The sequence below is a fragment of the Centruroides vittatus genome, unplaced genomic scaffold (assembly GCF_030686945.1).
Source record: "Centruroides vittatus isolate TY-2023 unplaced genomic scaffold, ASM3068694v2 scaffold_1014, whole genome shotgun sequence".
NCBI lineage: Eukaryota > Metazoa > Arthropoda > Arachnida > Scorpiones > Buthidae > Centruroides > Centruroides vittatus.
In genome coordinates, this window is record NW_027122665.1 from 122,248 (window position 1) to 139,719 (window position 17,472).

The following is a 17,472-nucleotide window of genomic DNA, read 5'->3' on the forward strand; positions in this document are numbered from 1 at the left end:
ATATTCTTTATAACCTTGCTGATTAATATTGTAAACATGTATAAACAAATTATGCAAGATAAGTATTTGTTAAAATTCTGATTTTTGTGTATTAATCTAAACTTCCTTAACCCGACTCCATTTTTTTTTGTTTGTGTTGGTTATGTTGTTTTCAATTTAAAGCTTTAAATTTTAAAACAAAGCTTAATTAAATAAGTACTTTTACATCTGTCAATAAAACCAGTTTCCAGTAATTAGTCTTTCCTTCTCTGCTTCATGTTATCAATCATTGACATAGGTGAGTTTCAAAGTGATTACAACAAGCAGATTCTACTGTATATAGAAACGTAAATTGGACTTGTGCAAGAATGTGCAGATCTGTTAAGTGATTATAAAAGTCTAAAGTTGCAGTACTGTAAAAGATGAAGAGATTGAGTTATTTTTCATAAATTTAAATGAATTGGAAATAAAGGTTTACTATCCAATGCTTTGTATTGTCACTATCTAAATTACACGTGTATGCCTGTGTGAAATCTTTCTTTCAGATGAAAGATTTGATAATTTGATCACTGACGACCTTCTGAATTAGATGATCAATTCTATATTTGTTTTTAATTAGTTCAAAAATATTACTTTTCTCCCCCTTAGATTGTTTGTTTTTTTTTCTTTTTTTGAACTTAAATTTTTTACTTGCTTCATTTATTTAAGTTTTTATTTAAAAAAATTCTTTTTTTACTTAGACACATTTAATTCCTGTTCTTTTTAATACAAGTAAATCATACAATTGTTTTAAATTGAGGACTTTAAACCTATTTGAAATTGCTATCTGTTTTGTAAAGTTATCTGAATTTTTTTATCAGTAAAATTTGATTTTAAACATTTTTCTTTTCTTAAGCATTTAAGTTTAATAATAGAATTATTTGAAATTAAAAAATGGCATTTTTATTTTAAAACTATAAATTGTTTCAAGAAATGGTTTAGTAAAGCCTTTCCAGAATTTACAGGAAGGAAATTTAGATAGGAAATACTTATCTAGCACATGCAGAGTTATGAAAAGTGAATGTCCTGTGTTTTTATATAAAACTATGTAATGAAAACTTTAAACAATTTTAATTATACTTTTATTATACTTTGTCCCGCTTCGGGCCGATACTTTTCTTCCAGAACCTAAGTTATTAAAATTATTATTAAATGTAGCAAGAGATGCTTCCTAACACCTACCTCTTGTGCCAAATTATTTAGAATTTAATTAGTAGTAGTAGTAATGGTAGTATAACCCAATATAATTAGGCAATTGTTTTTGGCTTTAATGTGTGAAATTTGGTTATCTTAAATCAACATCTAGTCAGTTATCCATTTCCTATACTTTTACAGAAGTAATTGATATTTTCAGAAATTAAGACTGAAATTGCAGAAAATACTTTGAATTAAGAAAAACATCTATTTATTTTAATTCAATGTTAATGTATAATTTGAATATTTATCAACTTTAATTTTTGAATGCATGTTGTAAATTGAGTTTAGATTTTATTGTTCACTGTTCATTATAATTAAGACAGAATCTTTGACATTTTTTTTATATTTAGATTTGAAATATTAAATTAAAAATAGAGAAATCTTTGTTCTAATTTAAATAAATAAAACTAAGAAATTGATTGTTTTCTAATTTTAATGTTAGTTTTTTAAAAACTCCTGTAATTTAAGTAATTTTCAAAATTCATGATTAAAATAATTCGTTTGTTGACATTTGAAGAACAAATATTAGTAATCTAATCAGTTTAGTCATCAACAGTCTGATTTTGCTTTACATTTCACTCATAATATTCATTTCTATGTTATCAGTTGAAAATTTATCAGTTATTTTCTGAATATTTTCTTAAATTTGATATAAAATATCATTCTAAAATTGCTTATTTTTTACAATAGCAATAGTGGATCCTAATCTGTTAGTGGATTTTTTTTTCTTTGAAATTTTAAATCATTAACTGATTAAACTCTGCTTTTAATTTTATCATTGTAAAAAATGATTATCACCAATTATTATTGGAATTGAAAGACAATATTTTAACTTTTGTGTAAAGATATTTTCACATACCAGTTAATTTGTCTGAATTATACTTTATACAAATTTTTGTAACTGAAAAAAATTAATATTTTAAGTCAATATTTTAAACAATTGTAATATTAATACTAACTTCAAATTAACTTAAGACTTATCAATAGTTTTTTCATCAAAATTACTTATCTTCTGATAAGATGTACTGTACTGAACAGGGTGTTTCCAATACAACATCTAGTTTTTTGAAATTTAAAAAATGATTTTTGTATTTTAACTGTGTAAAAGATGATACAAATTTTAAATGTCATGGCAATGGAATTCTCTAAAGCCACCATAATAAAATCTAATCAGAAAATACAGGAAGCAATTAATCCAAATTATTTTAAATTTTGATTATATTTAAAGTAAAAACAAGCATAGATCAAAGTGACTTGGCTACTTCTCAATGTATTAAAACTGAAATGTTATCTGAATATACTAATTTTAATTTGAGGTTAAAGGGTGTTTTTAAATAGGAATATGAAATATTTAATTATTCATATTCAATTATAGCATCAGAACAATTTACATTTTAAATTGGTCTAAGCAAAGTAAGGATAAAATTATAATTTTATTATTTAAAACGGTTTCTTTATCTAGAATTTAGATATAATGTAAAGAATTTTTTTATTCTCATAGGTAGTGTCATGTATAGTTGTAAAATTTACTTTTTGCTTAAAACATGCTATATAGTGGAACTTAACAAGCACCTCTCATAACAAGTAATTCACATAATGGGCAAAACAAATTGTAAAAAATGGCTTATGTGAAATGTCACTTGTTAAGTGAGTGACAAGAGGGGAAGTCCTGGATTGTGCCCATACTACATCAGTCTGTGTTTAGCACTTGTTCTGCTATCATCTTAGTCCATAGTCCATTATATAGTAAACATGCCAAATGATATGCCAATTATGTATTAAATATATGATTTGACTGTCATGCCAATATTTACTAATGAAATAACTCAAGACAATCCTAATTACAGTAAAAGCTAAATTAATCAATGCACCTTTTTTTTATAGTAGCTAGTTTATTAACTTTAACAAAGATGAACATCAATGTTGTGTTTTCGAGTGATGTCGTGAAGTTGTTTCTATAGTAACAATAACAATTTGTATTTGTATTCATCATAAAAAATTAAAAGATCAGAACAAAGTTGGATAAAAATGCCACAAATTATCTTAAGTAACTACAGGAATTTCCACATATCCTGTAGCATGTGGAAATCAGTCATTGCTCTAAGGAACTGTTGCAAGATGGATAGATGGAACAATTCTGAAATAGCTGTGACAGCACCTGATCTACTGTAGTCTGGAACGAATGGAGAATGAGCAAATATGTAATATGATATTGTCACAATACCAGGCTGCAAGTTTTAATTGTATTTTTTAATTAAAATATATGCTCTCCACTTTTAAATTAGTAGTTTTGCCCCTGTACATCATGCTTTTTCTTCAGCAATCAAGTTGTGCCAGTCATCTAACTCCTAGGGAAAATTTTTGAATTGAAATAATGTAACTTCCAGTTTGCATTGGAAGTTCATATATAGTTACTTGGGGTCTCCTGTCTTTAAGCTTTCCATATTTGGTCTCAGCTTTCATCTAACTCCGTTCTCAAGATTAAGGAAGGACAGACAGTGGGAATTCATAGGTCTACAATTTTTTCCAAATTGCAGCCTAATAAAGAATCCCAGTTCCTCTTGCAATTTTTACTAGAGGGTTGAAAATACTGGAGCATCCCTCCTATTTACCCTGTAAAATTTTGATTTTGTTGCAAAGATCAAGGAGAATCCTTACATGGAAAAAATTGATTTCATGCCAAAGATGAGATTATGTGGTTTTGATCAAAGTAATGTGTCCAGAAAAATATTCTGGACACACGTTACTGACTCGAAATTCTTGAATGTAATCTTATTCCAGATAGACTAAGACTACATTCAAGGATTTAGCAAGAAATTTTAAATAATGGAGAAACTACATAGAACTCTTGCCTAATTGATTTGAATAATAAAATGCATTTTTCTAAAATTGTTACTGAGACTTAATTGACAGACTTCATAAAAGTAGTCTTAAGATCAAACTAGTGCATCTTTTAAACATTATGCTTTAAAGATAATTTTCATAAAGTCCTTTAGAAAATTTTAGAGATGGGCTTTAGAAGATTTTAAATTGTCTGTAAGAACTCTGGTTTTAAAGATACTGTTTTTTGGTTGTCATAATTTTGCAGTTTGTTTACTGTATTAATAATGAAATAACACTAGATTCATTCATTCTTGAGCTATAACCTGATTAAACATATGTAATTTGGGTTAAAGGTAAGCAATTAAGTTACCATCATTAAATTTTATAATTAAATTTAGAACATTCTGGACGAAAAGATTGAAGTGGGAATTAAACCTTTTTTGTTACAATTAAAACTTAATACACAATTTTAATAGGCACTCTTGTAGGAAAACGAGTAATACAATATTTCTTAACATCTTGATATAACCCATAATCTCTTTTGGATAATATAAGGATTGCTTTATTCAGATGTAAAATGCACTTGTTTCAGGTTTATCTCAATGTTAGATTTGACACATCAAATTAGTGACTTCTAGTGCCATGAATCTTACTATGGAGTCATTTAATGATTTTATTTGACCAATATTTGTACTAGAAAATATTTGAGACAAAGTTAGTTTGATCTCATTTAAGTTGTGCAGCACTCTCTCTCAAGAAATATTGCATTTCTGATTCTTTAAACCAGTGTTTCTCAACCTTTTTCTACTTGTGGCACACTCACGACTCAACACGGCACACCAAAATGTTATTCCCCTCAAACTTATATGATACTATTAATAAATTATGTAATGCCACTAACCTAGTATTATTAAACAGACATCAATGTCTGTGAGCAAATTTATTTTACATATAATTTCTTAGAATACATAAAAATGTGTGATTTTTCTAATAAAGAATAAACAGACATCTTATTTCTTCAGTGCTGTGGCAGAGAATGAAATACAAGCATAAGAAACATAACTGTTATGTTTCTTATGCTTGTATTTCATTCTCTGCCACATATTATTCAAAAGTATTCAAAATATATAAATAAAACTTAGAATTAACAAAATATGTAAAAGTTCACGCCATACCTTTTCACCATGTGATTGCACACCACTCACACCGGTTGTGGAACACTGCTTTAAACAATGAGCATGATTGCATGTGAACATGGATTCAGTCTTTTGTATAGTTTTCGTATACTAAAATCATAGGTGTATAATGAATAAAACTAAATACTCTGGAATGTGACTGAAAATTACCATTGATTCAGAATCTAAAATGGGAAGTGAAGGTTTCAGATTTTGAAGCCGTGGAAGACAATATATAACTTGCAATAAATACTGAAATCTTCTGTTGACACAAGTTTGTCTTGTCTATTTAAGAATTCATGGGTGAGGTTGTAGAAATTAAGATTACTTTGATTCTTTGGAGTCTTCAACTAGATACAGTATCTTCTGTTTAAATTAATGCAGTATATTTGAAAAATTGGTAATATTTGGTTAGTTTGTCAGAATAGTTAGTTGCATGTTTAAATTGTTGATTGATTTTTTACAAATTTAATATTTCTAGATATTAATTGTAAAATTAATTTATTGTATTTATTTTATAGGTGACACAACAAGAATTGAAATTAATTGCTGACACTATGAGGACCAATCCTAATTCCTTTACAGAATCTGGGATTCGTTTAGGTGAAGATAAGTATTATTGTCTGCATGCAGAGAATTCGCTTCTTAGAGGAAGGAAAGGAAGTTCTGCTTTAATTGTTGTTGCAACTAATACATGTAAATATAATTTTATTATTAAAACTTGCAAGTTAGCATTTTGATTCTATAAATTTTTACTTCAGAATGAACTTAAACTATTTTAAACTTATACTGAACTTATGATTTTGTAACAACTGTTTGGATTATAATTGTTGCTTGACATATAATAATCTAACTATAAAGTGCTGTTAGGGAAGTGTATGCAGTTTTATCACTAAATCTGATTTGACATTTAAGTTCTTAATGTTAAATTTAGTATTGCATGTTATAATATCCATAATTTCCTAATAATTTCTTTAGCTCTTTATGCATTGACAGTTTGCATGTTTCTAATATAATTTGCTATCATTGTCAGTTTTGGTTTTGCATAATGTCAATGCAATTACCATCTTTACATTAGGTAAGTTTTTTTGAATAAAATGAACTTTTACACTATTTTGTCAGTATGAATTCCATGCAAAAAGTTTACATTTGAGTTTTGTTTATATAAATCATAAGTTTTTCAAAAATTTGATAACATTTAGATTTTGTTCATAAAAAATTAAAACTTTACACCAAAAATATATTTATTTTTATGTATGAAATAAGGTATGGAGTAATGCATACAAATATTGGAAAATGCTAATGAAATTTCATATATGCTGTATATATAACTGAAAACAGTAAACTATAAACTGTCATACTAGGTATAATCAAATTTCTTAACAGTGAAACATGTTTTTGCTTCGTTTATATATAGCGCACAAAGGCTTGCATTATAATTTATTACCATTACAGTAGTCTATTTCTTTAGTTTTGCTTTATATTTTAAAAATCTTAATAGAATGAATGCAGATGAGTTTAAAATACAGGTATCACTTGCTTAACCCATGATTTGATGTGTGTAATTAATTGCAGCAATCCCTTTATATATGCAGCAGAAGTTTTAATTAACATTGCTTTAATATCTGTCTTTACTTAACAGATATTGTATTTGATGTAATTTTGATTAATTTCTCAATGTTACTGCATATAATCATGTTAATCAAGGGATACCTGTATAGTGAATTTACTTATTGTAATTACTTTGGAACTTACTGTATACTGATCTCAATGAGCAGGAATATGTAAATAAGACTGTAATGAGTGGCTAGTCTGGTTTCACTGACTGATAACATTCAAGATGTTCGGATTAATTACAATTAATAATTGTTTTCCAGCTGGTTTTTTCAGTACTATTAACTAGCATCTTTTTTAATTGAAATAAGAGATGGCAGCAACTTAAACTGCCATATAGCAAGCATTTAATATTAAAAGTACTGGTTAAACATGCAATTATGCATCATCAGCCACATACTGAGGCAAACAGTTTGGACACATTTTTGCCTATTTACTTGAAGGTAACTCTAACCAAACAGCTTGCCATGAGCAAGGATTTTTTATTTATTTAGTCTGATAAAATTAAACTGAACATTATCTGCTTTCAATAAGTGAAATCTACTGCAATGTATTGAATATTATAAATTTAGTAAAATAAATTGGAGAATCATCAATTATCCTAGCTCCATACTATGGCATAGTAACCATAAATTTTTTTTCTTAAATTTTAAATGTTGCAGAGTTTTGCTTTGCAGAGAACACAAATGTATCAAATTCTCAAATAATTTGAAACAATTAAAAAATTTGACATGAAATGATATTCATATTTTAAATTTTCAATATTAATTCTGCAATACCGTATTTTACGGACTATAAGATGCATTTTTTTTCTTCAAAATTCAGGTGCATCTTATAGTCTGTAGCGTCTTATAGTCCGTAAAATACGGTACCTGTTTTGGATTCAACAAACTGTTCAAAAATAAAGTAAAAAAAAATTAAATTCTTTTAGTTTAAAATCCCTGTATTGTGGCTATAACTTCGATATAAAGTACTGTTGTCCCTTGATAGTCAGACGTTTTGTAATCCAACATGCTCAGTAGTCTGCTGCTCCTCCCGTCAAGGTCACTGTAGTCCTCGTCTTCAAAGTGTGAGCACAGTATGTAATGTACATATTTACATATGTACATAATTAATCTACCTATGTTGTAGCATTTAGTTATAATGTTTATAAATTTATAAATTATTGCACGTACTGTATTATTTATGCCTATACATACTGTATGTACATTTATTGGCTTCCATATTTCTTTTAATAAACATGTTTTAGTTAACCGAAATGGGTGTTTCATTTCCATATTCACCTAGGCAGCATTTTACTCATAACATGCAGGAATATTATAGGCTACTGCTAGCAAAACAATGCCAAACATGTAATCACTTTTGGTAATCCGACACCCCTTTGGTCCCATACCTGTCGGATTATCAAGCGACAACTGTATTTCACAATATGTTCTTGTTAAATGGAAGCAAGTATTTAAATATTTCAAAATATAATTCGACATTTAATAAAAGCTACAGAAGCAATTCTAACGTATAGGTTAAAACTATTCTAGTAATTGTTTTCTAGAACATGATATAAATTTTATTGGATATACAATAGCTTAGAATTGCAGAGAGTTAGAAATTGGGTTTAACTTTTTCAATTTCTTTAATTCAGCAATGCTACATATTCACTATTAGACAAGAATTACATAAAATTCATTTAATAAATTTGAATGGATGCAAAGCTTTTAATATACCTGCTAGAGTAATTTGTGTAAGTGAACCTAAGTGTTTCAAAATAAATTTCCACTATATTATATATCAGGGATGTCCAACCTTTGTTTATCTGGGCCACATTGAAAGAATCATAAGTATCTTGTATATATTTGTGGCACAATCCTTAAATATACTTGTATATTTAAGGATTGGGCCACATGTCTAGATTATAGTAATAAGTATTAAAACTTTATCAGGAAAAAGGATATTTAAAAAAATTACTTCTACAGACACTTTCAATTTTTACTTAGAAATAGATAAATTCATTTATTATAAAGGAGACAAACAAAAATTTATTTGAATAACACACACATTTGTTTTATTTGGGTCTCTAATTAATAAAAAAAACAATGAAACACCATTTCAAAGTGTATTTTTATTTGACTAATATATTTATAAATATGTAATCCAAAAAGTAGCCAATGTGCCAAATGATATTTTTTATGCCAAATTGAAAAAAGGGTAGCCAGATTTGGCACACAGTAGCCAAATCTTGCAACACTGGAAGGAATACTAAATAAAGCTGGAGTTGGAACTCAAAGGATTACACCCAAATGCAAGGACAAAAGAAAAAGAAGTGAGGAGGGTTGGAAAATTAAGGGTCAATATTTGCATAACAGAAGGTCTATTTAACCTTTCTTACTACTTTTTATCTTTTGGCCTTTCTCTTCATACCCTGAATTTGGGTCTATAATCTTTTGAGCACAACTCCAGCTTTATTTAGTATTCCTTCCTCATTTATGCATTTTCAAATATTTGAAAACATTTCCTTTCCACTCAAAAATAAAATATGTACAAAGGTTTATGCCTTTGTGAAACTTCTTTTTGAGTTTATGCCGTTGACTGTTATCAGTCAGTGAAACCAGACTAGCCACTCATTAGTCTTATTTACATATTCCTGCTCATTGATATCAGTATACAGTAAGTTTCAAAGTAATTACAATAACATTTTTTCATTTCCATAAACAATATACTCTGCTTCAGTTCATAGCCAACTAATATCATCAATTTACTTTTCAGATAAAGTTTCTTATTTTTAGGACAATGGTCAAACTTAGTCAAAAATGGTGGCATGACTTTATTTCACAACATAAGCAAATCAAACTATTACCACAAACTGTGACATGGCAATTGGCCAGATTTGTCAATGTTAAAGATGTTTGGAAATGATGCATATATGCTTATCAATAAACAGTTTGTAAGAAACTTGATCTGAAAAGTAAATTGATGGTATTAGTTGGCTATGAACTGAAGCAGAGTATATTGTTTATGGAAATGAAACATGAAGTTCATGTAGCATTGCATGTGAAAATACAGTAGTCGTTTATCCGAATCCCAGTTATCTGAATTGTCTGTTATCCGAATGCTTTCCAGTTGGACTGTGTCGTGCTGAATCGAACTTTTTTGATACTAGATTTACTTCTAAAGTATAATTTTTATGTTTTTATATTTAATATATTTTTGTTTGTACAAAATTAAGAAATAATTTTTAACGATACAATAGCCTTGATTATTATTATAAAAATTTTTGTTAGGCTTAAAATCGACAAAAATTCAACGCGAAGCGACACACAACGGAGAAAAATTTCAACATTGGATAGGTTAAAATATTTTTTCGTACATAGTCGGTTATCCGAACAACCCCAGTCCCCAATTGATTCGGATAAACGACTCTCTACTCTACATGAAAAAGTTGCGACTACAATAACATTAAACAGAAGTGAAGTCAGCACGAAGATGATATGAGCTGGTTCATCAACTAAGCAAGTCAACCACACCTAAAAAATAGTTGCGAGTTATCTGCTGATGGCTGCAGGCTGTTTGGAAACATTTGAAGAAGTGAGTCATTAGACTGGAAGTAGTAGGAGATGGCAATAAAGGATGAGCTTAGTTCACTAGAGAAAAAAGAAACATGGGAGCTTGTCAATTCTGAAATGATCAGTCAAACCTATTAAACACAGATCGGTTCTGCATATAAAAATAAAAGCTCTGTAGTATTGAATGTTAGAGCAGTGGTGTGCAAACTATTTTAATTTCTGACCCCCCCCCATTCTGTGTAAAATTTTGTCGCGACCACTATCCAGGGACAAAATTTTACACGACGGGGGGGTCAATTTTTTTTTAATCAACATAGTTCAAGTGAAATTCTTTCTGGGATTTGTGCTTATGTTTCTCCTTTATTAGAGGTCTGAATAAAAAACACAATTTTGTGAAACAATGATTATATTTATACATATGATTACAAGTATTTTTCATTAAATAAAGTTTTTTAAATCATAACAATTGAATATGAGCTATGCACTTGCGAAGAGCTCATGATTGCTTCTATGTTCAGATCTGTATTGGAAATTGCAAGCCATAAGTCATTGTCTGTGTTAGGTACAGATGATGACTTATGGCTTGCAATTTTCAATATTAGGTACTAATACAGACGATTGTTTTTGTAAAAAAAAATAGTTCTATTTTTATATAATTTCATTTCACTATTTTACTGATACTTGTTGAAGAAAAGGTCTTATATTTTTTTGTCAAATAAATTTCTTTGAATTTGGCGACCCCAAAAAATTTTCTTGCAACCCATGGTTTGCGCACCACTACTGCAGAGCAAGACTCAGAGGACAGCTTCATAAAACTGATTTTTTGACAAAACTGCTTTCAAAAGAAACTTTTTAATAATCCCAATAAAATTTTGAAATTGTAAATCTAATTTTGTAAAATTTTTTTTGCTGTTTATCTCTTTTGTTTATTGTAATTGGAGACATCTTGGCAAGTGGGAGTGTTGATGTGAATGCACTTTAATCTCTTCCTGCATCACATTGCTGCATGTGGTTGGTGCTGTTTTCAACTGTTGTCAAAAGGATCATGCACAGAATATAACAATCAAAATTTTTCAATGGAACTGAACTTCTGTAGAGAGAAGACCTCTCTACAGAATTCTCAGTATATAATTTAACATCAAATGCTGCACATTTGTTCCAATACAACTGAACAGTAAAAAATTTTTATCATCAGCAAAGTTTTCATTTACTTAAGCTATTTTATGGGATTTTGCAAGATTGTTCATAATGAGATAAAATTGTGTAAAGTGAAATTTTTCGTAAAACTAAGAAATTTGTCAGTTAGAAATGAGTCTTAAAGTTGTAAGTTGGGTATGGAATGATTTGCAGTTTTGCAATATTGCTTTTTGAAGAATTTGATTTTTGTATGATGTAAGCATCAATTGAAACCTACTTTGTAATAGTTAAATTTTGGTGGTTTTTAGTTTAATTTGCTGTATTTAAATTTTTTTGTATTTTTTTTTCTGAATGCTTAAAATAACTCTTATTTATAGGTTTGCTTGTTGCTGCAACCACAGATGGCTTTCCTCCAGGACAACTGAACGCAGTTGTCGAGAAGCTAGGTGATTATTTGCGGTCAAATAATTATTAGGTAAGTCAAGTCGAATATAAATTTAAACTCTTAACTTTTTGTTATAAGAAATGATGTGATATTTATTAGGTGTCTTACCAGATTTGACTCACCCCCTGTGTACAATGAATCTTCCATTTTCCATGAGGATTTTGGCTGTGGTTGTTCAAGAGAAGGGGCACAAACTTCCACAAGTCAACTGAATAAATTGATTGGCCACTTTGTATTTGCCATTAAATTTATTGTGTAAACCCTTTGTAAACAAATTTTTTGTAGAAATAATTTTGTTCCTGTGACATAAAGAAATGAAAATCGTAAATGATCTTTTTAGTACTTAAGTCCTTATTTTATTCCTTAAACATTTTGGCTTGTACCGAGTGGTGAAGGTAAATATTCTGTTTGTATATTTTCTTTTAATGGGAACATTTTGTGATAAGGGGGGTGATCTATGTAGCATTGTTACTTGTAATATGAAAGCACTTATAGCCATCATTGCCAGATTTAATAATTAGTATTTCATTGAAATTCTTAATGCTGTTTAATATTATCAAACTCATAAAAAAAAAAAAAATAGATAAATGTGGTAAAAATTTGCAATAATCTTGTATACCTTAAATGTCTGAAATAAGTTTCTGTATCAACAATTAGATCTTGTAGCTCTTAAATGTATTTGAATCAACTGTTATGAATAGACCATAAATAATTTATGGCCAGTACATTAGTTGAAATTTTGTACAAATTAATGTGCCTATGTAAACTTTATTCATGTGGATATTTAAATGCTAATACCGATATCTAAAGCAAATATGTTTAAATTTTGTTTGCTTTATTTTTGTACCTAAATATACTATGTGCCAATAGGCTGAATGATGGTTTAGTTGATTGCATGGCTATTTTGGGCTATTATGTACTGTCAGTGCACCCTCTCTTGGGTTCTGCAATAAAGTCATTCCACTACTTAAGGTGTCTTTAGATAGCTTATTAAACTTGTCTCTTACTTGATGATTCAGGTTAACTGTTACAATTGCTATATTTAAAAAGTCACACCGCCCATAACACATCCCAGGGGGGAGGCCAAACCTTGTCACAATAGGAGCCATATATTGCTTATCAGAAATATGCGGCCACATTTTCTATTAGTGTATGTATGTAAAGTTTATAAACAGACTATATAAGTAGGCACCATGGGAACCAGTTATACTGCATTCTCACACAATCCATGACTCACTTTGATCTCAGTTTACCCACAGTCTCGATTGCAACCATCGCCAGTCAAATGTAGAGCAGACTGCCTGTTCGCATAGGCAGTTCACTTGAGAAGAACCTGGCTATTGCATGCAATGATGAAACTGACATAACTACTGTCACAAACACCAACCAGAAAAAAAATGGAAGTTTTCTTTAGAAATAAATACTTTTTCTTGCCATATATCTAATAATAGTCAATCTCATCATCTCCAAGTATTTTTTTTATTTCTGTTGATAGCCCAACATGTGTTCTGCAGCCATTTTGTTTCTTCTCATACGCTAAGAATTGTGGGAACTCTTATGACTGAATCTAGTTTCAAAAAACTTACGTCAATCGCAATTGAACCTCGTTTCACTCAAGATGGAAATGGTTGAGAGGTCACACCATGGCACAGTCGCTGATCTTAATCACAATCTGGATTGAAATGCTCAGTGCGGGCCGGATAGAAGGGTCGGGTAGCTATATTGCAATATCACAAGGTAGCCACCTCTTGATATTACAATGTAAAATGCTGAAAGTACGGTACCTACATGCCTTCAGATAAAATCATCTTGTTTTTCACTACCTGTTACTGTGTGTGGAATAGGAATAATGTAATCTTATTGAATTGTTGAACAATATTCTAGATTATTTACTGGTCATCTTAACTCATAAAAGTAATTATTTTTTTCTTAAATTTTTAATTTTTATTTGCTGAACATTTCTAAAGACGCAAAACTTAAATGTGTAATTAAAACTAATCTTGACAGTATTATATTTAAAATTAGAATATTTATATTTTATGGTTGATTGTTAAAAATCATTTATAGCTGTATTCACTGTTTCAAATTGAGAATCTTTTAATCAAATTTCGAATTCTAAGTTCATAATTATTTTGAATACAAAAAATAATTTAACATTGGGTAAAGAAATTGACAAAAAAACAACTAATTTCAATAGTAATATTAGAAATAGTTGCAAAATATAATACTGCATTTATTTTCAAATAACATTTGGTTGTTTATTGCAAGTATTGGATTTATTGTACACACAAGGATTTAGACCAGTGTTTCTCAACAGGGGTGATATTTCCATGTTGGGGGCGATTAGTAACAATTTATATTTTGGGGGGCAAAAAACAATTTTCTGGGGGCGATATAGTAAAACATTATATTAAGAATAATTAGATATTTTATTCATTATATCGTACAATAATTAAACAAATAGCATTCCTATAATCTTCTTCCTTCCACTTTTAACCCTTTTCTGTCCTGTGGCAGGAATTATAATATTCGGGTGTCCTGATTAGCCGATTGACACAATTTTTTTTCGAAGTGAAGGGGGCGATACTATGTAACAATTTTATCGAAGGGGGCGATGATTCATTAGAGGGTGAGAAACACTGATTTAGACAGTATGCACCACTGAACAGCTCGCTTGCTTGTACAGAGGTATACAGTAAAACCCTGAACTTAGGTGGGATCGAGAGATAACCGCATATCGCATAAGTCTGGATATAATTTTGCATATAAATACATAAAAATTATTTTTAATTGGGGCCGGAGACTAAAGAAAACAATAATTTAGAAAAAACTGTTTAATAAAATCTTAGATAATACAATTTAATATAATAATAGTATAACAAATTATTATATTAAAATTGTAAACCGAAGTTATTTTGATGTAGAAGGCTTCATAAAATCTAACATACGTCTGATGGCTCAAAGATTTTTTTCTCCCGCAAAATTTCCTCATAGCATGCTAATAATTTTTTTATTTCTCATTTTGTAGAAGAAATGCGCTCTTTGTTGTAGTCTATATTTTCTAAAATTTGTAACCCCTTTTCAATTGAACTGAGGTCTTCTGTCAAGTTTTCACAGCTTCAAGAATTTTTTCTTCACCTTTTTATAATTGTTCTGACTGTCGATTCTGGTAGATCAAACTTCTTTACCAATTCACAAATTTTCATTTTTGTATTGAAGTCTTTAATAATAACTTTACATTCCAAAGATAAAGTTTTTCTTGTTTGATACAGAAGAATCAGTTCTACTTTGTTTGGATGACATAGTAGTCTCTCAATTCTCCGTAGATATAACAAACACAAAATAAATTGTAGCTATGCATCGATTCTGTGCAACACGTCCAAACACGTAAGCTGAACAATAGTGGGGGGAGTGAGTAATCAAGAGTTGCATGGCGCTCGAAGAAAAGACGAATTGTCGAGATTTGAAAATCGCGTAACTCTGGCTTCGCGTAAATCGGGGTATTACTGTATCTGCCTCCATTTGTACAGTGGTGCCCACTCTCCCTCAATATAAGTATTTCCACTATTTGTTTTTATTTGAAGAAACCAAATACATTCACATTTTAAGAAACAATGTTATTCAAGAATTATATTATGCAATTATTTCATTACAAAAACATGATTTTTCTTCCATTTAAACTAAAGCAAATAAAGGTAAATTTTATATTGGAGGTCTGATGACTGTGTAATTGTTTGATGTAGATATATTGTTTTACACAATTCAACCACTGCCATAACTTGTGATTTGAGAATTAACTTGTCAGTAGCATGAAGTTGAATTGTAATTAAGATTCTAGAGTGAAATCTATAAGCATGGCAAAAATAAATTTTAACAGGACACTCAGATTTATATGGATGATGGAATGTGGCAATAAGAGTTGTACATTGGTGAAGCTTTAAATATAGCACTTGAATTTTTGAGACCTTTACTGCCACCTGATCTGTTTTATCACATTTCTTTATATGGATTTGAAATTTTGTAATTGATTTTCTTAGACTTCATAAATTAAAATTTGGATTATGATCCAGGCCCTATGATTAGTTTTCTTTTTGTTGGGTCTCTATGTTGGAAGTCTCAAACTTTTGTGAAAAAATGTTCTTTACAAACTATTACAGGTTACTACAAATGTAGATTTCCTTGATACTGTGATGGCTTCATACAGCCAAATCTAATCTTTTGTGGGCATGCATGTTTGGTGGGATCAATTTTGCACTATTTTATTACAGAAATATAAAGGCAGGTATCAATGAAATGTTTTCTAGGAATTTTGAGTATATTTTCTGAATGAATATTGCAAAATTTAATCTTTATCAGAAAAGAATGAAATACAAATCATAATGAATTTTGGTATATAAACAATATTTTATCATTGAAAGGAAGTACTTTGAACAGTAGTGCACTTGGGGGCAAGGGACCTGGCCTCAAAAGAAAACAATTTTACAAAAATCTTTTTCCTAATTAAAATTCATTTTTTACTTATATACTCTGGTGTCTTCTGTTTCTATGCTACTTATGAATTAACAGTTACATAAGGTGAAAATTTTGTTGAATTCACATTAATCTATTATTCTGTTCATTCAACTCTGTCCCCAAAAATAAATCCTGAGTGCAACACTGGTTTCAAGACCAAATGTATTGGTATAAAACAATACACAAATGTTTGACCTCACTAAACGTGTGCTTTTGATTATACTGTAAATATGCAAATGTAAAAAGTAAGAAAACAGTTGGGAGATTAATACTTGAAACTATCACTTCAAAGAATTTGCTGATCATACAGTAAAGTACAGTATAGACTTAGTAAAGTATTGCATTAAATAAATTAAATATGGCTTTTTTATCTGTAGAATAAATGTAGACAGTGACTGGGAATTTCACCTGTCCAGGCTCTTTTCATGCCATAGCCACTACATATAATTTAACTACTAAAATTACCACTCGGTGGTGATTATTAAATTGGCAATAAAAATCCTAGTTGCTTATTTCGCCATTTGTCGTGAAATCGAATCAAAGAATGCTTTAGGAAAAACAGCAGAATGTCGAACTCCTGTACACCACAACCAAGGACTCATTCTTTTATTCCTTCACATATTTCGTGTGCAGCATTCTTTTAAAAATTCCTGCGGAATGTGTTCCCATATTCCGTCGTCGGACTGCAAAAATGAGTGTCTGTAGTGGTATTTTATGGTGAAAAGAAACATGACCTTTGTGGCTCAGATAGTTGTTTCACTGTCCATTATGCAGTTTTATGAATGAAAATTTAGAAGTTGTGAAAGCGCACGTTAATGCATACAGTGATATACGTGTCATCTCAATTTTCCGAATGGTAGCCAGCATTCTAAGTTTATCATGGCTACTTAGGTTATCTTGCTAACAACATTCAATTTGATGATAATTTTACAAATGGAATCCTTTTAACTTTTATTTCCAAAAACGCCTATTTTAAAAATTATAGTTTACGATA

At 29.4% G+C, this 17,472-nt stretch overlaps 1 protein-coding gene across 4 annotated transcripts in view; it reads left to right on the forward strand.

Moving 5' to 3' along the window:
- LOC136986153 (profilin-like) overlaps positions 1 to 12,937 on the forward strand; it is a 29,164-nt gene extending 16,227 nt beyond the window's left edge. Inside the window, exons 2-4 of one of the 4 annotated variants that reach the window (XM_067283637.1) lie at positions 5,735 to 5,816; positions 11,899 to 11,996; positions 12,078 to 12,937. In XM_067283637.1, coding sequence (XP_067139738.1) covers positions 5,735 to 5,816; positions 11,899 to 11,996 — 180 coding nt within the window. In that variant the 3' untranslated portion in view covers positions 12,078 to 12,937. Of the gene's footprint in view, positions 1 to 5,734; positions 5,910 to 11,898; positions 11,997 to 12,065 lie in introns of all 4 variants that reach the window. The other 3 variants (XM_067283636.1, XM_067283633.1, XM_067283634.1) reach the window with 3 other exon arrangements.
- The last annotated feature ends 4,535 nt before the right edge of the window (positions 12,938 to 17,472 follow it).